At 49.9% G+C, this 19,751-nt stretch overlaps 1 protein-coding gene across 1 annotated transcript in view; it reads right to left on the bottom strand.

The window, feature by feature from the left end:
• Positions 1 to 18,635, bottom strand: part of LOC126581419 (ABC transporter G family member 5-like) — a 31,540-nt gene extending 12,905 nt beyond the window's left edge. The window contains exons 1-10 of the mRNA XM_050245053.1: positions 18,565 to 18,635; positions 12,578 to 13,074; positions 7,216 to 7,333; positions 6,544 to 7,124; positions 6,250 to 6,372; positions 3,997 to 4,190; positions 3,044 to 3,212; positions 2,861 to 2,961; positions 2,384 to 2,539; positions 1,630 to 1,970 (exon numbers count right to left, since the gene is read on the bottom strand). Of these exons, the coding sequence (XP_050101010.1) occupies positions 1,630 to 1,970; positions 2,384 to 2,539; positions 2,861 to 2,961; positions 3,044 to 3,212; positions 3,997 to 4,190; positions 6,250 to 6,372; positions 6,544 to 7,124; positions 7,216 to 7,333; positions 12,578 to 12,926 (2,132 nt within the window). The 5' untranslated portion in view covers positions 12,927 to 13,074; positions 18,565 to 18,635. The remainder of the gene's footprint in view (positions 1 to 1,629; positions 1,971 to 2,383; positions 2,540 to 2,860; positions 2,962 to 3,043; positions 3,213 to 3,996; positions 4,191 to 6,249; positions 6,373 to 6,543; positions 7,125 to 7,215; positions 7,334 to 12,577; positions 13,075 to 18,564) is intronic.
• Between the last annotated feature and the right edge of the window lie 1,116 nt (positions 18,636 to 19,751).

Genomic DNA, 19,751 nt, shown 5'->3' with positions numbered 1-19,751 from the left:
AAATCGAATCTACTGTCGATGAATGCAAATGCACCGGAGAAGTAGAGAGTGAGACACCTTATCGCGTGGCGTCACACCAGACGACCTACAGCCGTCAGTCTCAAGATCAATACGACTCCAAGGGCTCCATAATAGCCGCACGGAGCAATCGGATCCGTTGATTGCTAGTTGTTGTTTCCGCTGCGCCGCTACGAAAGAATCCATCGAATAGTTTTACCGCCAGTGACCCGCGTACGGGCGAAGGTTATCAATGGTCGGCGGGGCGAGGTGTCGCCAAATTCATTAACCAACACGCGTTCCATGCGTTCAATGGTCATCGGCCCTTGGGTGGAGCGGCAAAAAGCACGGGACTGTCTTATGTAACTGATAAGGAAGTAGGTGCTGGATCATAGTTTTGCGTCAAAAAAGTTCTCGGATCAAGGTCGTTGGCGTCGTCTATCAGTCTGCCTACGTCACTAATCAGTTTAGATTTTTTACAGGGTGTTTTAGAATAAGTGTCACTATTTTTAATTGTTTGTTACCAACATAGATTATGTTATAAAACAAATGTAGCATCAGCTTGTGGTGTATCCTTTCGTCAGGTTAATATAACTGATAATATTTTTAATGAGTTTTACTAATAAGAGATTTGTCTTTGATACATTGAACTTGTTCTCTCCACCAAAAATTAAAGGAATATAGATTTAGGACAAACCATTCTCAATTCTAACTTTTCACCAGCACTGCTAGCACATTGGCCGAACAAGATTAATGCCAGTGTCAGGCCACTGTTGAGCAGCGATTAAGCTATGCTTATCATCGACACACTTACTGGGTACTCACCCGGCACCCGGAGCTAATCCATTGGCCTAACGAGTTCAATCCATTATCAAGCGGGCAGTGACACCATACGCCTTGAATTGGCCATTGTTTTCGCAGTACATCTGTTCGGTGGTCCACTCAAACATTCGTTGACAACCGCTGATTGCAACGCACTCACCGCACTTCTTCGCAATCATTTTCCAATCCTAATCCCAACCCGAAAGGTGTTCCATTTTCCATTTTATTTCTCGTAAAAACCAATATCTCGTCAACATACACGTTCACGTATCTTTACACTACTTATGCACCTATATACACGTACACGGGGACATGGTGTGTCGGAGAGAGAGAGAGAGAGAGAGAGAGAGAGATTAAACAATTCCATTGAAAAGAGGCCAGCTAATGGGCCAAGGCATAATACCATTCGTCCTACGGCACATTCGAACGTACAGATTTGAAAGATTCTTCTTCTCGTGCACCACTCCTACCTAAACTCTGACGTAACATTCTTCAACAAATAAAACACACACGCAAAAGCATTGCTAAGGCATTTGATCACAGATATTGGTTCGCTAATAAATTTGCCTTCCTGCATCCTGTTCCTGTCGAATCGTCGACCAATCGCCCAAGAGTGATCCCCTGGGCTCGTTCGGTGTTTGCCGAAAACCCGAATTGGTGATTGTGGCGGCAACGTTAGACTCTTCTTGCATCAGTATCTTACTGCTCTAATTAACCTTTCTCCCAGGTGGTGTGCATGTGTGATATGTGGTTGGCTAAGAGACGCATTTTTGGGTCACGCAAGTCTAGATTAAGTGCATACAGTTCTACCGCTTGTTTAGCTTATACCACAGCACCAGGATCGTGCTGATGTACATCGTGATGATGATCAGCACGATGAGCACAAAGTTCGACTGCATGTCCACGTGCTCGATGTCCATGTCCTTCTGGAACAGGACCGGGTTCTTGAAGTGGCAGTAGATCTGCTGCTCCGGACAGTGCAGATCCTCCCGGTTCATGCCGTACACCGAGTTCAGCAGCCCGTGGAAGCTGGCCCGGTAGTAGCTAATGTGCCACATCCATTTGAACAAGGGCGTGATGTCGGCGTAGCGCGTGCAGAAGCCAAACACTGAAAACAGGACCGCCACGATGGGACCGATGAATACGGCGAGCTGAAGGAAAGAATAAAAAATAAGAGAGTGAAAAACGGAGTCAATGGGGTTTTGTACAGAGCTATCTTAAGTTAAAAAAAACATAAACGAGCTGGCCGTTAGCTAAAAAAAAGCAAACTTTTCTTTTTGAATTTGATTTTGAGCCAAAATCGCCCGTGCGATGCTAGCGCCACCTAGGCGGCAAAAACGAATTCAAATAGGTTGCTTTAAACCGACCGTTTTTTAGCCGTCGCCGATGAGTACCGATGAGTCGAAACAACCAATATCGTGCTACAAAGTAACAAAAACATTCTTTTCAAGATGTTTTCAAGTTTTCTAACTACAACTAACTGGCTAAGCAGACAAATTGGATCTGTTTGGTAGAAAAAAAATGCTTCAAGGAGCTCCTATCTCCCACCCTGCAGTTCCCTTACCTTGACGGAGAGTGTAGCACCGACGAAGAATCCCCAAGCTTGAGCGCAGATCGAACCAGCAATACAGAACATCGCAAACAGGCAAAAACGCTCAAAGTTCACATAGTTCCCGGTCAGATGGTAGCTGATCACGACGTATATAAGCGAGCAAAAGATCTAGAAGCAAGAGAAAAAGAAAGATACATTGCAGACAACAACAAAAAAAAAAACACTACAGTTACCATTGAAATCACTTGAGTCATGGGCGCACGCTGGCGCGTGTGTGACCGCCCATTCGTACATGTGATTCATCACATCTCGTTACGCCTCGTCTCAACAACCATCCCCTCAGGAGGAGTGCTGTCGAGATGGAGGGCGTTTATGCAGGAGAGAAGGGAAAAAAAATGGTTTCTCTGTAACGGGATGTATAGTGGCCGCACGAGTACGGACGTCACGGTCGAACGACGATCCCGCGGTTAACGTTTCGCTTTCACTTACCTGCACCGGAATCTCGAGGACCAGCACGGACAGGAAGTAGGGACCGAGCTTGTACCAGCGATTGAAGTGCTCTCGCATCAACGATTCCATCTCGATTTGGACTGTAGGAAAAAGGAAAAGGATACAGCGTAAAGTGACGGATTACCGCGTCTGCCCGAAAGACAATGGAAAATGGGTACTTACAGGAAAGTACAACGGCCATCTTGCCAGTGTAGACCATAACGAGCATCGAACCGTACAGATACACATAGTTAGCGAGCACCTGGTTGGCATTCGGTCCAACGCCTATGTAGAGGTAGCCGAAGATCGTGGCAATGGTCGCGTGCGCTAAGATCCTACAGAACAGGAGAAACTGGCAAGACAAATTACGCGATTAGTGCATCCAGGGGCATTACAGCTGACAGTTTTATATCGGAATAACATTTAGAAATGTAAATCGCCCCCGAGTTAATTGTAACCCATTACCAGCGCACCGGTGCCGGTAATCTGATTGGCGTTTGATCGACACATTGCTACCCGATCTGAGCCAGTTATGACCAGTTCTAGGGTGTAACAAGAAGCTATAGTGTATCGTGTCATGGTGTCACGTTACCCGACACACCGTGGTCACTGAATAACGCTCACCATGACCTAGAATACTGTCCGAGTGAGGGAGGAACCACCGTCCGTCCGTCTGTCTTTGCATTGGATTGGACTAGCGAGCTCATGCGATTGAACTGGTTCCGTTTCACGCTCGATAGGGAAGCGAAAGGCACAGGTGTAAAGGCGATGAATTATTCAATGAAATCGTATGGAATGATGCCACGATGCTTTGATTGAAACACAAATTTATCTTTTGCAACAGGAAACACACTCAAACATCCGCCGTTCCTACTGGCGAACTATTTGAGTTGTTAATTGGCAATCCCTTCGACATTGTTATTATGCATGCGCGATTCGTTTGGCTAGAGATACACTATAGTGTGCGCCATGTGATTAAAATGTGAATGTTGATCTCTAATCAACAGGTTAAACCCTACAATTACATCTTACTTCTCTGGCGGCGGCGCTGTCGATAGTGTTACTGAAACTTTAATAACATCCTCGAGCCTTCGACTTGGAGTCCAGAAGTTGGCAACCTAGCTGGAGCTACTTACATAGTTTCGTCGCGTCATCAGCAGGTTCCGGTACACCAGCAGCAGAAACTGCATCACCAGCGAGGCCGGTTTCGTCTTCGTGAAGATACTGTTCTCCTCGTACGACGACGTATCCGTTGCTTCCGCTTCCTTTCGCAGTTTGCACATCTCTTCCGCTTTCGCACCGATACCGTAGCTTTGCAGGGAAGGTTTTTCTGTGAGAAAAGAAAAAGGAGGAAAATCGAATCCGCGATCGGATCGAAAAATTAGATCGTGGCCAACGGGTGACATTGCTTTTAGTTCCCGCGATCTCCACCAGCTGCTGTGGTTGGCCTTTGCGACGGCGCTGCGCCATGTGCCAATCGACTCCCATCGAGGCCCGATCCGAGCCGGGGAGGCAACCACCAGGTACTAATTAGCACATTAATCTCTTCCGTTCAATCAACCGGCCGCTCATTAGTGGCATGACAGCTGACACAATGTGTCTCTCAGTTCCGAAACCAAAAAAAAAATCCATGTCACGGACGGCTGCCAATGGAACCACTGGAGTCGAAGAATGATTAGCCAATGATCCTTCCAGTTTTCAGCCGTTCGCTGGTGGTTCTTCTCATTAAACAAGAACCCGCCAATTGTTTGCGTCGTTGTATGTGCACGATCAACACTCATCGCTGTCGAGCTGTTCTGGCAAACAAGAGCACCGTCTGCTGACTTTTGGCTCGATATTTAAGTTTTCTCCTCGAGTCCCCAAAACCTGACACCGAGGTGGGGACCGTTGTATGTGCAAGATCAACACTTTTCATGCCGCTTTGGGTGGCATTGTTTGAAAACAGGCAGCCCGTCAGCAGCTCCGCCTTCGATTGATCGATCGTTCGGCGATCATGACTCTGTTAAAAAAATACACACATGTGAGCATACCACTTAGAACATTCGATACGGTCGCTTCGATGCTTCTGACCGCAAGGGAGGACCGAAATGCACAGCCCATTCTATCTAAACCGACTTATTAGCACCTTCGCGGTAAGGTGGCACGCGCGCAATGTCTTTTGTTTCTTATTAAAAATCATTCTAGAACGCCACATCGCGGTGCCCTTTACACGAAGAAGAAAAACAATGACGCCAGGTTTCGATTACCGGATGCAAGGTAAACGCCTTAAAAGCTTTTTGGCAAAGCATTTGTTGTCTGTCTTCGATTGTTTGTATATCCGGTTGTAAGGCCCAAGCCAGGAACCAGGATCAAATACCGTGAGAATCGTGTGATCCAACTCCAAATCTTGGTGTCGATGATGTGATCTTGGTGATCGCTATACCGACATTTCCTGATGGCCCAATGAGGGGGGGTGCGAAACAATGTACGCGTAATGACACCGAGAGCCACATCCATTCTAGGGAGAGCTGAACCGGATGAAACACAATGTCCCGTTGTCGCCCGCGGGGTTCCACAAATATTGGCAGATCGTTGCCAATTCAAAGTTATTACGTGCGAAATGTAACATAGCACCAGCGGACCGTAGTTGACCACGGACCGCGACACTTGGCGTCGTGTACGGCTTCCGTGGTCAAAGGGCGAACTCGAACTGCTGCCGCTGCTGCTGCTGCTGCTGCTATTTGCACACTCGAGTCGCTGTCGTCCGCTGTCGCCTGTTTGCATGTGGCCGATGAGGAATGAAGGAATTAATTACACGGCTTGGCGTAAGCTGTCTTTGGACAAACACCTCACCAACGACCGCGAGATCGAATTCATTGGCCGCAACGACATGGAGTTGTTCTGAGTGACGCAGGTTTATGACATCGTGATGCATGTTCTGTCGTGCACCATGAGAAGCGCAATGTTTACCGATACGGTTAACATGTGCTACCGCTGCATACCGTGGCTCACCACCAGAAGACACCCGGTTCAATGATTGATCTGAAGGATTTCTGCAGCAACCTCGGTCGGTGCAGGTACTTCTAAGGGTGCACAGCACATCTTAGACGAGATCGGTGGCGGTGTCGCAACATTGCCACTGCGGTCTTGGCATACCACGATCCACGCCGTTGCAGCAAGCGCGCGGACGCGGTCCCAGTAATTAAAAACCCTTTTCTTGGCCCCCGTATGGACTGGACCGTACCAGCGAGGTCAACCTGGTCCGGGCCAGAAATGGTCCGAGAAATGTGTCTGCAAACAAAGAAACAAGATCGATCGCGCCATCGATCCACCGCCATTGACCTTTTGGCCATCGATCGATCTCAATCCGATCGCAGACGATTCGCCCCCCGGCCTGCCGCTTCACTTACCGTTATCGTCAAACGCCGAATCCAGCTCGATGCAGCGGCTGGTGATTTCGTAATATTTCTTAAGTGCCGCCTTAATCACCTTTCCCACGTCCGCACCGTACTCGCCGACCGCTATCTCCATCACTGTTGCACCGGTTCCAGTTAGAGTTCAGTTCGAGGTTTTGGGTCGATAGAGAGAGAGAGTGAGAAAGAGAGAGAGAGCCAGAGGATGAAAGGCACTGGTATTAGAGCTACGCTTCAATGACCCCAAAACATTGGTTCCCCTCCAGAAAATCTGGGCCCCTCGTTACTCACTGAAGTCGGCGGGATTGTGATAACTGGGACAGTGATAACCGAGATCACCGAGGAAGGGCAGCATCTCCTTGGTCGGGCCCTGATAGAAGCAGTGTCCTTGGACGACCGTGTACAGCTGATCAAACATCTCGAACAGGAGCGCACTGGGCGTGTGAATCGTGCAGACGATCGTCCGTCCATCCTCAGCCAATCGTTTCAGCAGCGAAATACACTGCGTACAGGACGAGCTGTCCAGTCCAGTCGTCGGTTCATCCAGAAACAGGATCGGTGGGTTGCTAATCATCTCGAGAGCGATGGCCAACCGTTTCTTCTGACCCCCGGACAACCCGACCGTCGGTGTGTTGCCCTTTTGCTCCAACCCCAGCATAAAGAGAATCTTCTCGATCAGTTTGCGCTTCTCCGCCATTGCGATGCCGAATCCGAGCTTCAGGTGCGTGGCACAGGTCATCGCTTCGTTCACCGTCAACCAAGGGCGAAGGGCATCGTGCTGCTGGATGTAGCAGGACAGCTTACGGAAGCTCTCGGAGTTGTGCGAACGGTTCTTCCCGTTCACCTGCACCATACCGCTGACCCCGGACGAGCTGAGAGAAGGGAACATCAATATTAATCGAAGTCAAGTCAAGACAAACCAGACAGGTTTCGGGCTTGGTGCGAAACGACGACAATACTTACACGTAGCCAGCCATTATGTTGAGCAGCGTGCTTTTGCCAGCACCCGATGGGCCCATAATGGCCGTCAGCTCACCGGACTTGAACGAACCGTTCAGGCCGTGTAGAATGTCTTTTGATTCTGCAGGAAGAGAGAAGCGAAGCGAAACGAAACGAAGTGACGGTTAGTAAAGATCTCAAAACATTCCTTCGCAAATTGCTATTTATCATAATTCACGCCACGGTGGCTTTGGCGCCGATTTACGTCACGCAACGACTATCATCTTTTGATCTCTCGGCAGCATCACTGTGTCGATCTTCCAAAAAGTGTATAAATGCGCCATTCCGTTCCAAGCGGCAGAACGGAACACCAACTGCAGAATACGAGCGGCGGATGAGGATATCGCATTCGCAACGGAGAAGCGAATAATCATCGATCATCGCGGGGGTTTTGCAAGACTGTTTTGACGTGGTTTTAGTACGATTGCTGTGCCGGGGGGCTGAAGGAATCCAAGTGAGAATCAACAACTAGCTGTATCCGAAAATCACCAATTAAAATCTTTTCCGCAGCAGTTGAAAAGAACTTCCTGGGTCACGATCACGAGCAAACGGTTTCGAATCCATATTCTTATGATAGGAATGTAAATCACGCATTGGGGTTTCCAAAAAGTTCCCTTTGAATTGCCTAGCAGCGCCAAGAATACTGTGCTGCTTGGGGGGCATCGTAAGCTACGGAGCAATTAAGTTGTTCTCTCGAACTGAGGATTTATCTCAAAAACCTAGGGATATACAATCTGAGTTAACTGAAAACCGGTTCCTGCTGTCAGAACACCCTAATATTGTATGTCTCTAATAAAAAAGCGTATTTCTCGAACTTCATAACCCTTTTAGACGTCATGAATCGTTCCTCAGTGCTTGGCAGCTATCGATGCAATTCCCAACAAGCGCAACGACATTGGCACGTCACGCCATTACAGCGACAATTTCTACCAACTTCCTATGGCCCCCTGTGGCCATCGGCGGAACGGCGGCGGGGACTGATCACGCCGCTGCTTAGATGCAGGCAGCATAACAGAGAGGCCAATGCAACGGAAGCGACTGTGAGTGATGTAACGTCATGCATCCGTCCGACCGCAAGCCATCCTTTCCTAGAGGCCAACCTGTCGGAAGTGTGCACCTCCTTCTAGGTGGTGGATGTTGCATGCACTAAATGCCACACCACAACCGGCAATCGATACAAAACGAGCGGTGGATGCACGGTGAACAGGGCGCCGGCGAAACAAGTCACGATCGGCGACTAGTGGGCATTAGAAAGTAGGGGGATCACTTTTCCGCGTTTTCTCTCTTCCATTCTGCCTGCGACTGCCGAGCGCGAACGCCTTGCATCTCATGCAGGAAAACGGCCCTCTGGAATTGCATCTGCATCCGATTGCAACTGGGTGGTGCAACTTTCTTTCCGGTTTCACCCATGAATCCCCGGGCCTCAGTAGAGGACAGAGAACTTGCTCGAAAGGCGTCCAAGAAAAGATCGTGTCGATCAATGTCGAGACACTCTCTGTAGTTGCAAAGCATCGGCCCATCAAGTGCACCGAACGAAGGCCAGGCTGTGGGTCAACTTTTTCGATTTAATTGAACTCCAATTGAACTCCACGGTTTACGTTCCCACTCTTCCTCCCGCTCGTTGTCCATTGGAATCTTCTCTTCGCTAATGCTCACAAAGTCGTGTGCGCACGCGACCACCTTGATGCTGTCTGGTCTGGTGCGGTGTGTTGACATTGGCAGAGACTGAGCTCTTCATGTGGTCGGCGATCGCCGGAGGACGGTGGTCGGAGATGATGCTCCATACCGCCCCTCAAGTAAAAGAGCACATGATTGACGATGACGAATTGATGGTCAATTCGTTCGTTCGTTGAATGCATAACCAGCCGAGCATAACGGTAGTTCGGTGGAAGGGGGGGGGGGGGGGGGCTCTCCCTTGATCGATGCCAAGGTTATGCTGGAGACCAGACGATGCCACCAACCTCCGATGAAGTTCAGATTGAATAAGCCGCCGGATTCGGTTTTACATCAAAGACGACAAACTTGATCCAATATTTGATCGTCACAAAGGAATGTTGTTTGTTGTTTTGTGAACTGTGAAGAGAGGGCAGAGAACAAGGAACATCAAGAACGTTTAATCGATTCCTCGTGACCAGCGAATCGTGTCTCGCGAAACTTGATCGCTTGATTGATTCTGCAAAGATCATGGACGACATTTTTCTGCGCCATCGGGCTGACGCAAGCGTTCCGTTGATAGTTATTGATTTGCTTTTCGCCAAGAATTGGCATTTCAATGTCCTCAACGAGTGTAGAATTCGCTGCTGTAGATTAATGTGGCTAATTAATTCCGTAATTCAATTCACCGGGGGTCGCGAGCCAAGGACCGGGGGGCGAGTGAGAAATTTGCCACACGATGCCCGGTGCCCGGTGTCCGATGCCGGGATATCATATTTTAGCACCGCGAGTGACGAAGCTTAACGCGATTGTCGCGCTTCTAGCGACGCAGGGCACCCCGCGACAGCATGTCCTATTCATTCTCTGCTCATTAAGCCGCGGATGTGGACGGTGGATGTGGAAATCCTTCCACTTGTTTTTTTTTTTTGAGGTCAAGAGTCAACCAGTCTGCGAAAGGGGCGCGATATATGCTGTCGTTGGCAATGGCATTGGCGATGATGATCGCCATTTCGCGCTTATTAGGTCGAATGTCCGAATCGATCGATGTAAAGTCGTATCTTAATTCGGGGGTTTTGCGACTGAAAAGGCCGGCGATTGCTACAGAGATTGCTGTTCGTGGCTTAGCTGAGCTGAGCTGTGGAAGCAGCATCCCACTGGCATCTACCGTTGCTTTTTGGGCTGCTTAGCATATGCGCGGAGCATAACAAGAAAGAGCCCAAAACTGGTAATATTCCTGATTGTTTTCTTTGCTTCTTGGAGCCAAATCCGAAACTGGTTTGTGGTACGGAGTGAACGGACCGTATTCGAGAGCCATGCATGCATTTGGAGCTTTTAGATAAAAGTTCAAATGGTTTCCCCGAAAACTCGTTCCTCCGGCTTAGTGTTGCAAACGGCGTGCTGCTGCGTGAGCGAATAATCATGCAAATCGTCGCACTGAATGCGTCAATGATCCTTGATCCTAACGCTGGTGACGATTCCGTTTGCTTCGCCATCCTTCGATGACGACAATGTAAGGTGGATGAAGGATGCGCATTCGCATGGTCAATTGATCTAATGATATCTCATTACACGACGACGATGCACGTCGTTACGCACTTGGTATCACTACCGATTGCACAACGGCGTTGCCTTCGAGCCGACAACCCTTTGGCACACATAAAACCAATAGACAAATGGTGTGAGGTGCACGCGTGGGCTCTCTATAATTATCGATCGTTATGCGGCGCAACGCAAGGGCCATTGCGAGAGAAACGCATGGCCACTGAACAGTAGCCAGCGAAAGATAGAGGAAAATATGATAGTTAAGCAAAGCAAAAAAAAAACTATGAACGAACGCCCCGGTAAACAATCAAATGCCGTGCACCGTGCGATGCGGTGACTCTCGATCGATGGAGTAAGCTAGTAACTTCGCCACCATATATGCTGGTGCTGCCACTAGTCGACCAGAACTCGACCACCTTGAGCACTAACAGTAAATTACGGTGGAACGGTGGCCAGCCAGAACATACCAAACGAGGTCATAATTCTACCAGCACCAGCACACCGATCCGATCGGAAACTCTCTCAGAATGTGAATGGTTCAGAACATTTCGCAAACTCGCCATCACAAGTGTGTGTTCTGCTCGAGGCTCGAGCCCACGTTAGCGGCAGGCAAGCCCACCTTGACACTTTTGCGCTAATGTTCCGATGCAGCCCTAGAACACCTCATAGGTGCGATGGTTTGGTTTTTTTCATCTTCAACATACCGACCTGTCCGACCGTGGCAGGAAATCCTTGCTATGATTCACTTGGAAAAGGGTTTTGAAACATTGACTAATCTGTCTTGCAGCTAGTCATTAAAGTGTAGCCGAAGGTACTTAGTAGATCTGCCCTTTTGGAGTTTCCTAGTTGATGAAAAAGATGTTTATGATCGTTGAATGTCCCTTGGCAGTGCGATACATCGATGGATTTTCCGCAAGAAAATGGAGAAACCAACTGATAAAACTGCGCATGATCAACGCAGGCGCAGGCACGATCACGTGCTGTGTGGTGTGCTGGCCACAGCTCTCAGAATAACCAGAACCGACTGGGGATGGTAATGACCGATCGTCCAACACTTAACCCAGTAAAACCACGCCGAGAGATTGAAAGTAGATGTTTAATGTATCGAGCTGCTGCTGCTGCTTTGCATACGTTCCCGGTGAGTTGGCATCACCTCAACCGATGCGAGATGCAAGAGTCAAAAGCATTGCACGATCGTGCGGCGCTGGAGACGCGTGGTCGGCCATTAGAAACGTTTATTGATTTACCTGATGATGGTGATGGGTTATGATGAGCGGGGCGCGGGATTGATCGGTAGCCAAGAGAACAACCGTGGTGGTCAATCACTGCTCGAGCTGCTGGTAGCGAGCGTCGTGACTGGTTTATGGCGCGGGGATCTACTAAATTTATTGTGCTAATGAGTTGTGAGCTCGGGCCCTTTTTCTTACGGTGATTCTCGCCAGCATTGCAATGCTCGATGCATTATGGATGAATGATGGAAGTGCATCTCATCCCATCCTGACTGCAGAGCGATGGTGAACGAAAGTCTACCATGTTGCATCGTCTCGTCAATTCTAAGCCGCTAATCGGTAAGCAGCAATAATAGTCATTAGAGAGCACCTTTTTCATTGGCGTGGCACAGTGTGAAAAACGATGGCAGCGGCGGCAGCGTTCGAATTGCAAATGCCACAGCAGCTGCTGCTCTCGTGGCACCACCGCCGGAACCGATCCGGTTTGCTCCGCTAATTTGCATGTTGTGTGTTGAGCTTTTGAAAGCATTTCAACGGCTTATCTAACAAGCGGCGTGGCCTGTTAGGGTAGAGTTAACAGGCCGTTTTATCGGTAAAGAAGACAGAGTTACCTTCGTAAAACGTAAAGTGGTACAAGTAGTGAAGAAGAATTGCTACAAAGCTTCGAAGATCAGCGTCGAGGATGCTAAACAGCTGCTTGGAAGCATTCAGCGATAAGACGGGAGAAAAATTAGTTCAGAAAGCCGTCTTGGTTGAGATTATGTTGACATAATCGGCAGCAACCCGTTCTATGGCCTTGACTTCTACCTCTCTCTCTCTCTCTGGTTTTTCCCTCAACGTCTTTAATCCAGAGTGGCTTAAGATTCAGGCGCGTGTCCGCTGACGATTAATAATGAACTTACCAAACTTTGCCTTCGATATGTTGAACCGCTTCACGTTGTATCGAATGTCGCGAAACACGATGTCGACGGGGGGCCGCTTCGGGAAGCGGTAGTCCTGCGCCTCGAGCAAACTATTATGGTACATTGTGTTGTTGTTGGCGCCTTCCTGGCTATCGTTCAGCTCGATCGAGTCGTCCAACGAGGAACTCTCGCCATTGGCCGGACAGCAGCTGCTGAACGCCGATGTCGCGCTTCCTGTCGCCGGCGCTGGGCCCCTCGGACTCGTCATCTCGATCGCCGCTGAACCGTGCTGCGTGGTGGCTGATCCCACCTTACCTTCCACACGAATTTCACTCCTTAGCATGCTCATCTTCAGAGCATCTAGCACTTCACTGGGCACGCTTCTAATTCACTATCGATCGTTCAATGACTGTCACTAATGTCATACACTAAATAGATACTGTTAGGTGAACAAACTAGAGTACCATCGTATTGAAACCGCTCCTTTGTAGGTATAGCTGGATAAGAAACAAGATTAAAACATTTCTCTTGATTACTCTTGTCTTAAACCGTAAGGGAACGATCACCAACGGAAGCAAAAGAAGAACTGAACTCGACGATAGACGCCCGGGAAATCGTTTCAATCACCGATCTGAGTCTACTAGGATGTCTTACTCGCCGACTAGGCATTCAACAACTCTCTCCCACGATCGATTGGCTCTTACATGCAACAGCTCGTTGGTTCACTTCACTTCTCGGTAGCCACGCTTCTACTGTAAGCAACACGTTAGTAATTTTCTCGTTAGATTCCGATCTAACAATTGCAACAATTATTTCAGTTAATTACAAACGAATCCCGGTACTTTGCAACTGATACGCCCGCCCTGTACCCTGATGTGAGGCTGCGAAGATCCCACTGCAGCTTCAGCCCCAGTGCATCCCCCCAAATCCGTTCTTCCCCGCCAAGATTCTCTTCCGTGGATTCCCATCCCGTGCTAGACTGATCGAATGATCGAGCCCGAACGAATATTTACAAACAATTACCACCAGCGCAATGGCAATTCAGGGCATTCGTGGAGATTATCGCCCATCGCCGCGAACTTGGCATCAAAAGAACCTACATCGGCCGCTCGGCACGTGCACAACCGAAATCGACGGGCAGGAGGAAGAAGCATCGCGTTTTCAGTCCGTACCGACGAGAGAGGGGTTTGTTTGCGATGCAACCGAACACAAACGTACTGGTGCTCTCGTTTGAATACAATTACCTGCACAGGCATGTACCTCGGCCCCAACCAAGGGAGATTGTTTCTGGGCGATAAAATGGCATTAGAATGCGGCGAGTAAATTTGCGCCCGATGCGCGCACTCGCTCCTCGCTAATCGCACTCCCGATCATCCGGGTCGATCTGGCGAAGATCACGTCATTCTGTTGCCGCCAGTGACGTGCCGCCTTGATGCCGCGGCCACTGCTAGACTTCCGGGAAGCTCTTTACGTAGGCCGATCATGCGTAGCGTGCCTGTGAACCCGAACCCGAAGGTGGTTTGATATGCTAAGATATGTTCCACTGCAGGCCATAAACACCTGATCGTGATGCACTGAACTGGATACTGATCAGCGAAAAGGTAAAACTCATCATTTCTAATAAAGTTCTCGATCGAGCGCTGGTTCGCTTCAGGGTCTTGAAAGGAAGTACTGAAGCTGAATGAGAATGCACGGGAAGACCGCGCTGGTAGGAAACATGCATAACGACTACGCTGCTATTAGTCATAGCGCATGATGCAGATGAATAATTAACACTGATCGACCTTCGGTGAGGGTAAAAAAGGGGGTCAACTAAGGTGCGACGAGTGTAGTAATTACAACTATGTTCCGTGTCTCGTGCAGTAATGATAACTAGTTCAATGGAATGTCCTGCCAATTTGTTAGACTCATCGCTACATTCTCCCTTAGAGAGCCACAAGTTCACAACAAGGCATCTGCAAACTGCTTCTTGGTGACAAAAAAGAAAAAAAGAAACCCTCCAAAAGCGACTTCTCTACTGACCGTCACATGTCATCATCGGCAAAACCATTTGCGAGACGCTAATCTCGATGGAATGGCGCAAGACGGATTTCTAAAAGCCCACCGCCAAGTCTGTCAAGCTGCGTGTCTATTCTTGCATCAATCAATCACTTTTAGCGTCACGCGCAAAGGTGAAACGATTTCGGATCGGTTGCGTGACCTCCCAGCGCCCAGTGCCTGTGTTGGCCAATTTCCAGCGTTCACCTTTCTCTAACAGCATTGTGCCCGGCTGTCTAACTATCACCGACGGCGGACGGCGTGGTTCCGAAGTGGATGCTGCGATTGCTGCAACACCACCGGGGCTCACCATGATTCGCAGCCAGTCGAGGCTATGGCGTGGATCTGATCAAACACAATTCGTGAACCAATCAGACGCAACACAGCAAAACAATGGGAACCTGCCGGTTGCCGGATGACCAACTGACCTAGTAACAGTGGTCCGCTCTGTCCATTAATCTACATATTATGCGTCTTTCTTCCTGTGCCCGCTTAATGACGGTCAAAGTCAGGACCCGGTGATGATTCACATTTCCGTGGTGCTGCACTGCTGCAACTACATCAATCCCGCTCATTGTGTACTGCCTTTGACTGTACTTGTGCGTTATCAAACACAAGCGAACACGCGCTTCTCATGAAACCCGGAACGATGACGACAGAACGAATGGGCTGCTTATCAAACGGTAATCGTACAGTGGCAGACAGCGGCAGACGCCAGCTCCGTCGTCACCGCCGTATGCGTGACACCGAGACGTGACCTAATCACGAGCGCAATGAATGTTTACGCGGGCACACTGGGCCGGGTTCGAGAGTTCTTGGCAGCTACAATGAGGTCTGGTCTGGTGGTGGAATACCGGTGGAGGACTCTCTACTCGCAACTGTGATTGATTGTGGTCCGGACCAGAATGTCACGAGTCGGCATTAAGTAACTCCGCATTCAATCGATAGGGCGACTAGTGGCGGCGCACATGCGAATGGATAGCCGATGGTACTACCACTAGCAGCACCGTCGAGTCACCTGTTGACACGAGAAGGCTAGCGAAAGGCTAAGTACTACCACGTGGCGTAGTTGAGCCGAGCAGATCGATAACACGGTACAGAAAGAGTACTGTGCAAAACACTCCATCGAGTGCTGCTGCTGCTGCTGTCATCAATCGAACGCTGGTTAATTTCAACCGAGGTTGCGATCCCGTTTGTTCGTTGCACGAGTAGCGCATTTGATAGATACTTCCCTTTCAGAATGTGTCTTCCAGTGCCACACCAGTCGCGAGAGTCTCGTTGTCGCGGAACAGTTGTAGAATAAAAGTGATGAGTCGTCACGCGCCCAACGAGCACCATGAGTTATGGTATTTCCATTGAACGCACTGGCGTGGCCGTCCGTCTGGGTGCGCGTGCCCGATGATCGTTGCAAGGGCAGCAGCGTAAATGCAACTACCATCACAACCACTTCGCTGTTTTTTTGCGTTTTGAATATTAAATCCACGCCAACGAGGGTACGGTTGTCTGCTTAAGCATAAGGTGCGTAGCGTACGACGATCGGGAGGGGCCCCAAGAGGGCCACGATCGCCTTGTACTGGAACATCGAGCCGAGATATCGCACCAACAGACGGAGCCTAATCAACGCACCAACTGCCCCAACGGCTGGGAGAAGATGGTTGAGCGTACGGATTTGAAGAATCTGATCGCGTGTGCTTGTGATCGAGCGAGCGGAGCCCGAACATCTAATTGGAGGCCATCTGGGATGCGGTCAGACTGGGTGCGCAAAGGTGTTTGACATTGAACGAGCACCAGTGCGCCAGGAGGTCGAACGAGTGAGGCAGGGTGTATAGACATTAAATAATTTTAATTATCCCACCAGCTAATGCAGATCGACTAGCTGATGCTGCTGCTACTCGCTAGTTGGTCCGATCTTTTTTCTCCTTTACCGGTCAGCTAATGGTTCAGTCTGCTGTTCTGTTAGCTGCCCTGTTCTCTGCGGAAGTCAAAGCGCACAAGAATGATCGTAAAGAGTAAGAGAACGACGGTGAGAAGCGACGGGAAGCTACGCTTTTAGGATCACCACAATGCTCCATTCCCAACGTTCAGAGCGTTGATGTTGGGAATTGCCCTCAAGCAATAAAATTCTCGTTCGAATTAGAGGTCCAGCAAAGGTTAGAGACGACACAGAATCTGGTTAGAACTAACTGCTTCGCTCCGCGGGCTTCTGACGAATTTATAATTCAATTTCCGTTCAGAACGAAACACTATGCGGGCACTACTGGCGGCCGCGCAGGCGCGCGCACGTACTTATCGCCATCTTCGCCATCCGCTCAGAGTCATGGCCATTACAGGGACAGATTGTGCCATGGTGCCACAAGATGCACGAGATGTTTTCGCTCTGTTCCCTCCTCCCGACGCTTATCGCACGCCGGCCTGCGGTCTGGTGTGGTGGAAAAATCCTCTACAATTCCGCCCACCTCTATCGTCACTGAAGCGTACGATCCTTGCGGACTCGTCACCCCGTCAAACGTAACACTCCGCGCTCAGCTGCCATGTACGAATTGCTTGTGCAATTCGTGCGCACTTTTAGGTGCAGCATATTATTGCACGGGGCGCGCATGTTAATGTTCTCCTTCACGTGTGTTTGCTACTCACTCGCGCCTCGCCCTCACTTGCCATCTTCCATCGGCACTGTACCGCACCGTAGTGCACCGATCGACCAGGGTTGCACTAGGACCCGTTCACCATGGCATAGACCTCCGCATGCACACAGGCACTCTCTCTGTCTGTCTGTCTGTCTGTCTCGTTTCCTTTGCCCAATCTAACCTTCCAACGTGTGGCCCCACGGTTTAGCAGCTAATGCAATGCAACATACTACACTTTGAGCTTCTCTCGATACGGAACGCGATCAACCTCGATCGACGATGATACCAATTTCTGTTTCACCGGATGGTAAACGATGCAAATCCGTGAAAGCGATTTTCACGTTCACGTCGACACTCTTTGACCTACCCCTCCGCACAGTAACCCTCCCTGCGAGTGACGCAGGCGAGGGGGGAAAATGGCTGCCTCGCGATCGCAAAGTACCATTAACATTCAACAGATTCAGTCCCAGTTCGGTGTTTGGTAACTCCCTTTTCCTGCTTGTCGGTCACAACCGCGAGGTCAAGCAAAGCTTTAATCCCGGAAGGCGGCCCGGAATTACCAAACCGATGCTGCATCACGTCTGACGTCTGGTCTGGTGGTCGAGTGCACGAAATGGATCAATCCACATCTTATCGTGCCGCTTCTTATCGTGGCAGCGTTGTCGCAAACGGTTGAGACTACGGACCGAGCCCCCCTTTTTCGATTGCAGGGTTGTGAGGACACTGCAGCTGCACCGATGCATCGCACATTGGATCGCGCAACGAACGGGAAGCCGCTTGTTGGCAAGCGGCCAGCAGCGAAAGCCAACACGACGAGTACGAGGTTCGTGGTTTATCACGTTCACTGTTTCCCGGGGCCCGGTCCAATACACGCTGGCGATATCTCGGGCAATCGATCGAAACAAACACAGCCGCAACAGCCAGCAACGGCACCACTTGAACCCGGGAACCCGCGGGGGGGACGCGTAAACACTGGCCCGATGTGGTTTCCGCCGCATTCGCCGTTGGATTAGATTCGAATGGCGCCTTTCTAGTGGAGCGATAGCACAAAAAAGGCAACAGCAGCAGCAGCTGCTTCCTAGGGGTTGCTCTAGTGTGGGTAGGTCACAAACAAACACACCAGACGGGGCACACCAAACCAGAACAAGAACACTGTGCTGTGCGAAACGCGAATCGGAATTTGCTCACTGCCGGTTGGCACCAAACCAAGGCACCATGCTGTAAACGGCGTTCCGGATCGTCGATCCTCACCAGCCCGCCAGGAACAACACTTGCACAAAACACACAACACACACGTTTCCCCCTTTTTCTGTAGACACGACTCACTTCTCGGCAGATGTTCCGGCGGATGGGTACACGGAGATGGTGGACCACCGAGCTCCTCGACGATGGGCACGTGAATGAGCGGCGACTTCACCGAACGGCGAGTCGATATAGTAGCGATCCGGTTGGAGCAGCCGATTGGAGCAGCGGGCGATCTCTCGCTCACGATGTGGGGAAAAGCGCGAGAGACACAGAGAGCTCAACGATGGACGGCAGCGGGAGATAGTGGCCATCGTTGTCTTCGTTGGTCGTCGGTTCGGCGACAGATTGTTGTTTGGAAGCGGGAAAACCTTCTCCGAGCGTGATTCGAAAGAGAGCCACCTCCAGAACGTGGTAAAGGAACAACAACAAACCCCTCCGGATGGACCGGACAACAGCTGGTCCAGACTGACACGCCGGACACGCGGCTTCGTGAAAGTGCAACACCACGGCCAGTCCTGGGACAATAGAAAAAGAGAAAAAGAATCCGTCGTTGTTACTGGAGGAGTAGCTCGATCGATACAGGCGGTCGGAGAGCTGAGGGTTTCGTCGTAGCAGACGATCGTTCGTAAAGTAGGTCGTAGGACAGACTGGCCAGACCGCATAGCGTGTTGCATACTTTCGCATTGTTGGGCAGTTTCTCACAGTTCCCCCTTTGCTCTCTCTTCTGCTCTGGAGGGTGGAGTCTGGCGAGTGGAGTTGACATTGATCCGTGGTCCCCTGGCGCTGAGGGGCCCTACTGGTGTGTACAAGGTCACCGTAGTTTCCAGATAGTTGCGTTTTGAATGAAGGGTTTTTTTTGTCTTTTATTTCTATCTAATTAACATTGGCAGTCTCTCAAGGGCTGCAAGGGCTGCTCCCTTATCTTCTTCTTTAGATTCGTAGCGATCTTCGGAGGAGGAGGTACTGAGTGGACTGTGAAATGCCTCCCAAGTTAGCACTAAAGTGAGCCCTAGAATTTAATTAACAAAGTTGTGTAAACCGTTTAAAACAGCCGCCTTTGATTGTTTTTGACGGCGACTACTAAATTAATGACGGTTTTCGAAACAAAAATGGCGAACGCTCTAGAAAATGGTCGAACATCGAAAAGGATCACTCGTAGTCCTTGTCCGGGTGCGTGTTACGGTCCCTTGCAGTGGACTTTGCCGCGCAATCAACAACAAGAAATGATGCACTTGACTCACGGTGCTGACCGTAAGAGCTGACTTCCT

The sequence above is a fragment of the Anopheles aquasalis genome, chromosome 2, assembly GCF_943734665.1.
Source record: "Anopheles aquasalis chromosome 2, idAnoAquaMG_Q_19, whole genome shotgun sequence".
Lineage (NCBI taxonomy): Eukaryota > Metazoa > Arthropoda > Insecta > Diptera > Culicidae > Anopheles > Anopheles aquasalis.
This window is presented reverse-complemented; position numbering and strand designations above follow the sequence as displayed.